Below are 6000 nucleotides of genomic sequence, written 5' to 3'. Positions count from 1 at the left end.
AATAAATATTAAGAATATATATCTGGTCTACACATTCAGAGAGCTCCTGCAGTTGAATACTAATACATAATATTTTTTTAACCTGCTCTCCATCTTTCAGAAGGGCATAAGGGAGATTATCCCCATTTAAAAGAGGAGAAAACTGACATTCATTTCGGTTAAGTGATTTGCTTATGATCACACTGCTACTCTCTGGCAGAATGCAAACACGTGGATTCCTGATTCTCATTTCAGGACTTCATACGCTCTTCTCTGGCAAGAGATGCTTGAATTCATCAAGGTCCCTTACATATTTCGCTGATACATTTAATAACCCAGACTCAAAAATGGTTAAAAACATTTTATTGGATGAATGCCAGATATACAATCCTTCCAGCTTCTGAATATGGGGCAAGTACAAAAGGTGGGTTCATGGCAAATAGGAGGAAACAAGAAATGAGGGTCACATGGCCAGGCAGAGTCGAGATTTCCATTCGGTTCTTTTCTTCATTACCGGGCTGTCTCTTGTGTTAGAAATGGAAGGAACTTTCAGAGACCATTAAGTCGAAGAATAAGAGAATTTGAGAGATGAAAGAGGCCCGAGTGGCCTCCTAGTTCAACCCACATGGGGAAAAAGGATCTCCATCATAATATGATTAACAAGTTGTTGTCTCCCCTCACTTGAATATCTCCAAGGAGGAGCTACACATTCCCAAAGTAGCCCATTCCCATTTGGGACAGCCCTAATTGTTAGAGCTATCCTTGGAAAAAACATCAGTCCAATGCCCTCGTTTTACAGATGGATCAACTGAGGCCAGAGAGAGAAAGGAATTCGTTTAGGATAACTCATAAAGGTGGTGGTAGAACCAGGACTCCAACTTAGGCCTCTGGATTCTGAGTCTCAGGAGCAGTAACTACCCTGACAATGATTATTCACGCTTTCTCTATTTCCTGGAGCCTAGGGGAAAGGATAGGATGCCATGAGTAGATCTCTGGAGGAAAAGAATCACAGTCACAATGAGCACCCCAATGCCAGTGATTTCATTCATCCAAATCAGGGTTTCCATGATGAAACTACACGAGGCCAAAATGCAGCTGATCTCACGCTCTCTAGGTCTACTCATCCTCAGGGACTATTTGAGCTTGATCTTCATCTTCTCCTCACTTAACACAATGACAGGTGCTCGCTAAATATGGGTCCCATTAAATTGAATTGGACTGAATCCCCAGAAAAACTAATGTGGCCTTTCCTCCTTGCTTTAGAGGGCTATAATATATACAACACCTTTCTTCACTTTGCTTCAAAGATAATTTAACAATGAGAAAATTATTTTCATTTGTATAGGCTCTAATTACACATATGTACACTGATATTCTTAGTTATAATTTACAACTGAATTCCTCTCTCTCCTCTCACAGCCTGGAATCCAGTGGACGGAGAAGGGATGAGAGGCTGGCCTCCAGGAGCCTGGTTTCCAGCGTAGGGACAGCTGAATCTATGCAAAGAAAGCGTGACAGAAGACAGCCACGGCCAGGAGGATGATGCCATTGATGTTGACAATATTCCTCCAAAGGGGCTTCTCTGACGTGTCTGTCAGTTTCATCTTGAGGGCAGCCTCCTCCTCCTTAGTCAGCTTGGGCCCCTTCTGCTGGTCCAGTCCACAGAACATGTCATAGGTCTTCCGGAAGCAGCTCTTATCCTCTTGAGGGGTTTCTGTGTCAAAGAAACACAAGAGAATTATGGGACTCAGGGGATGGGGAACCTGAAATAGCAATGAGATATTGAGGGGTTTCTGCATCAAAGAAGCACAAGAGAATTATGGGACTCAAGGATTAGCCTGTCTTGTATTAAGGGCAACTTCCTTTCTGATTACCAGCTATCCCAAGGATGACTTTCTCTACACTGATTTACAGAAGTGGAAATGATGAAAAATATTTTTCAAGAATAGTCCAACTTGTCAGCAGTAAGTCAGCAAAGAGGAGTGGAAAAAGCCAGGATCCCAAGGTTCCAGTATGAATAATGATACTTATACTTATTGTAATGAGAATATGAGATAATAATAATGAGTCACTATTTCTTATGAGATTTGAGGCTTTCCTAGTGACTTAATTATTTTTTCTCTATGCTAATAGTGACCCTGAGAAGTAGAACTATTATTCCCATTTTTCAGGCTCAATTTGTGCCACAGCTGATAAAAGTGAGAGGCAGGATTTGAATAAGGTCTCTTGACTCTAATTTAAGTACTCATGCAGTAAAATATTTTGTAGCCATAAAGAACTCTAAATTTTTAGAACTTTTTCTATTTATTCCCTGTTGCATTATTTCATGTAGTGAACCCACAGTAAGAAAATGCTCTCAGCAATGAACATAGACAACCTGTGCTGCAACTTAGAGTCTCAAAAAGTTGCCCATGGCACTGGGACAGATTAAGTGATTTGCCAAGAATCACATCACCAGCAGGAGACACGGATAAGGTTTGAACCTAAGTTGTCCTGATGCCAAGGCTGGCCCTTTATGCCCTATGCTACTATGAATCCTCCTACAGAAGTTAGCAATGATGACTTCCTTATTTGAACCCAAGTTGTCCTGATGCCAAGGCTGGCCCCTTATGCCCTATGCTACTATGGATTCTCCTACAGAAGTTAGCGATGATGACTTCCTTATTCCTTCACCACTATCTTACTCCTGTAGCACAGTGGCCCCTGGAGGTGACCCTGGGCTCTCCAAAGCTATGGAGTTTAATATATAATATATAATGGAGTTTAAGCTCTGAAAGCTCCTCCCAACCTGGAGAGGATGAAGGTGTCCAGATTTAGAAAGATTCCTCAAAATTAGAGAGTCCCAATGGCCCCCTTCAACACTAAAACCTGTGAACCTAGGATTTCTTCAATTACTTTGTGAAATATTAGCAAAATTGACATAAATCTTGGAGAATGCTTGCTGTTCCAGAAGCTGTCCATGGTTCTGAAACCAGACCACTGGTCTTCCAGAGCAGGCTAGATTATAAAGGGGCCTCAGTGATGAATTTATAACAAGGGAAAATTGGGTAGGTGGATGGGGTTAAAATCTTTTCTAAAATATATGTATTGCTACCTTGTGATTCTAATTACTCTTCTTTGCCTCCTTACATTAGACTCATATTATATAGACTTCTATAGATACAGTAGACTTAAATTAGTAAATATAGACTTAAATTAGTTTTTATTTCATTAGCCTGGTGTAACTCACTTACCCTCTCATTTCCTTGTATAAAAAATAAGGATGGGAACAGCACCTATCTCACATTGTTGTGAGGATCAATGGCATAGGTAATGTGTTAAAGCTAGCAGGTATAAATGCTAGCTATTTTGTTTCTCTCTCACACACACACACACAGAGAGAGACAGAGATAGACAGAGAGAGAGAGAGAGAGAGAGAGAGAGAGAGACAGAGAGACAGAGACAGAGAGAAAGAGAGACACAGACAGAGAGAGAGAGAGAAGAGATGTGAGACGAGAGACAGAGAGACACAGACAGAGAATATAAGCTCCTTGAGGAAGGGATCTCTTTTCTTTTTGCCTTTTGTAAAATTTCTGGGGCCTGACACAAGATAGATGCTTAATAAATTCCTGCTAAAGGGATGGAGGCATATGGATTCTCTGCAAATCCCCAGACTTACATGTTCTCAAAGTCACCCAATCATATTTTAGAAAGGTCTTTCTAATAAATGCACTAGGATACAAAGGGTTAATCTAAAGACACAGCAATAGCTATTCAACTTTGTGTCTGATCTTACAATGATATCTCAATGAGAGAATAAGGTGTTCCTGAGTCTGAACTTGTTCCAAACCAACAGACTTGGTCTTGCCACCTCAGGAGTCAGATTCTCTCCTTTGAACCTCCTTGTCCACCCTCTGCTTCTCCAGAAAGAATCTTGGGAGAGTTTTGCCCACAGAACTGAGTCAGTCCTACACTAGAAATCAGGAGACTAGGATTTTAGTCTCTAATCACTCACTAATAAAATAGGCAAGCCTCCCCTTTTCTGGACCTCCTTTATCTCATTTGGAAAAATAAGTGGTATATCCATTTTCCTGCCTCCCTCGCAGGGCCATTGTAAAGATCACATGAATGAAAGGATATGGAAATGGTTTTTAAGTTATAAAATACTTGATGAATGTAAGATCTTAATATCAGAAATGTCTAATACTACCATATCATTATGACAGATATGTTCCTCCTTCCACTTGAGGCACGGGTGGTATATTAGAAACAGTATTGGTTTTAGATTCAGAAGACCTGATTTCATATCCTGACTCTGCTACTTCCTTTTTGTATGATCCTAGTCAAGTCCTCTTCCCAAGCTCTTTCCCAACTCTCAAATCTATGACTTTTTTGAGATTTGGAGGGATTAAACTAAAGGATCTTCAAGGTCACTTCTGGAATCAAAAACCTTTTTAATTTGTAATTATCCCAAAGAGATAAAAACAAAAAAGAAAATGGCCAATATGTACAAAAATATTTATAGCAGATCTTTTAGGTGTGGCAAAGAATTAGGAACTAAAGGGATGCCCATTAAATGGGAAATGACTGAAGAAGTTGTTATATAGGATTGTGATGGAATACTATTGTGCTATAAGAAATGACAAGCAGAATGGTTTCAGAAGAACTTGGAAAGATTTGCATGAACTGAAACAAATTAAAGTGAGTGGAACCAGAAAAACATCATATACACTAACAGCAACATGTTTTGATAATCAACTATGAATGACTTATCTATTCTCAGCAATATAATAATCCAGGACAATTTGGGGGGACTTATAATGAAAAATGCCATCTACATTTGGAGAATGCAGATGGAAGGATACTTTTTAAACTTTATTTATCTTGGGGGGGGTTGGTCTGTGTTTTCCTTCACAATATGACAAAAATGGAAATTTGCTTTGAATGACTGCACATGTATAACCTGCATCAAACTGCTTACTTTCTCAGTGAGAAAGGAGAGGAGAAAGGGAGGGAGAAAATTTGGAACTCAACATTTTACATGTAATTGAGGGAGAGGATAAAATGTTATTAAATCATTCCAAAAATGTGTTGAATGCATTAATTATGAATGGTAACAATTTTATTATTTATTAATTTATTTTACTTCTGGTACAGGAATGGGTAGCTATATCTCTCAGAAGGTCTAAGATTCATATTTTATATAGTTCATATTTTAATGTATCTGGGTCTAATTGCACAAGTAGCTTTCATTCTTCCCCTCTGTTCTGAGGATGGTATTTCTCAGGAGCTCTGTGAGCAAGCAGAGCAGCTGATGGGCTCTTTTATCACACAGAGAGAATTACTGAAGGCTTCTACTTTTACATACACTTGCCTCCTCCAGAGAACCAGATGTCTTATTTCAGAACCGTGGATAGTTCATCGGTATACTCGTGTTCCGGCTTTCATAGCTATTTTTGTCTGAATTTTACAAGGAACAAACGCCTATAGGCTCATAAGTTTAGGGATAATCTAGTGTCCCCTATTCCCCACTAATTTTACAGATAAGGAAGTTGAGGCCCAGAGAGATGAAATCACAAAATTAAGAAGTTCAAGTCCAGTACTACAATTCTTAAGTCCAAGTTTCTGATATATTCTAAAACAACTTTAATAGGAATATACAGTGAGTCAGTGGAAGTGCTGGGGCTAGAATCCAGGCCTTTGGGAATGGCGATGACTGCATAGCTATAGCAACGTGTTTTTGATTCTACCTCTGCTCTGATTCTAGCCACCCCCTCCAATCCAAGCTGACCATACAGCAAGAATTAGAGCTTTTATTCGACTGGTCTTACTATCATTATAGGGATGAATAATTTGAGTTCCGTAAAAAGAAGTGGAGTCCTAACTCACCTATTTCCAACTTGTCTTCGGAATCATCTGGGACTTCCTTCTCATCCTCTGCATCTAAATCAATACGCTCTTCCTTGCTGTTCCTCAAAGTCCAACACAGGCGGTAAAGCTGAGTGGATGGTAAAAACAGAAGCAGATTATCAAAGGAAAACA

General features: G+C 39.5%; 1 protein-coding gene across 1 annotated transcript in view; it reads right to left on the bottom strand.

Annotated features, from left to right (window-relative positions):
• Window positions 1–325: 325 nt before the first annotated feature.
• The window catches only part of SLC5A1 (solute carrier family 5 member 1), a 63383-nt gene continuing 57708 nt past the window's right edge, over window positions 326–6000 (bottom strand). The window contains exons 14-15 of the mRNA XM_051973178.1: window positions 5848–5956; window positions 326–1693 (exon numbers count right to left, since the gene is read on the bottom strand). Coding sequence (XP_051829138.1) covers window positions 1476–1693; window positions 5848–5956 — 327 coding nt within the window. The 3' untranslated portion in view covers window positions 326–1475. The remainder of the gene's footprint in view (window positions 1694–5847; window positions 5957–6000) is intronic.

This window comes from Antechinus flavipes, chromosome 1 (genome assembly GCF_016432865.1).
Source record: "Antechinus flavipes isolate AdamAnt ecotype Samford, QLD, Australia chromosome 1, AdamAnt_v2, whole genome shotgun sequence".
NCBI classification, from domain to species: domain Eukaryota; kingdom Metazoa; phylum Chordata; class Mammalia; order Dasyuromorphia; family Dasyuridae; genus Antechinus; species Antechinus flavipes.
This window is presented reverse-complemented; position numbering and strand designations above follow the sequence as displayed.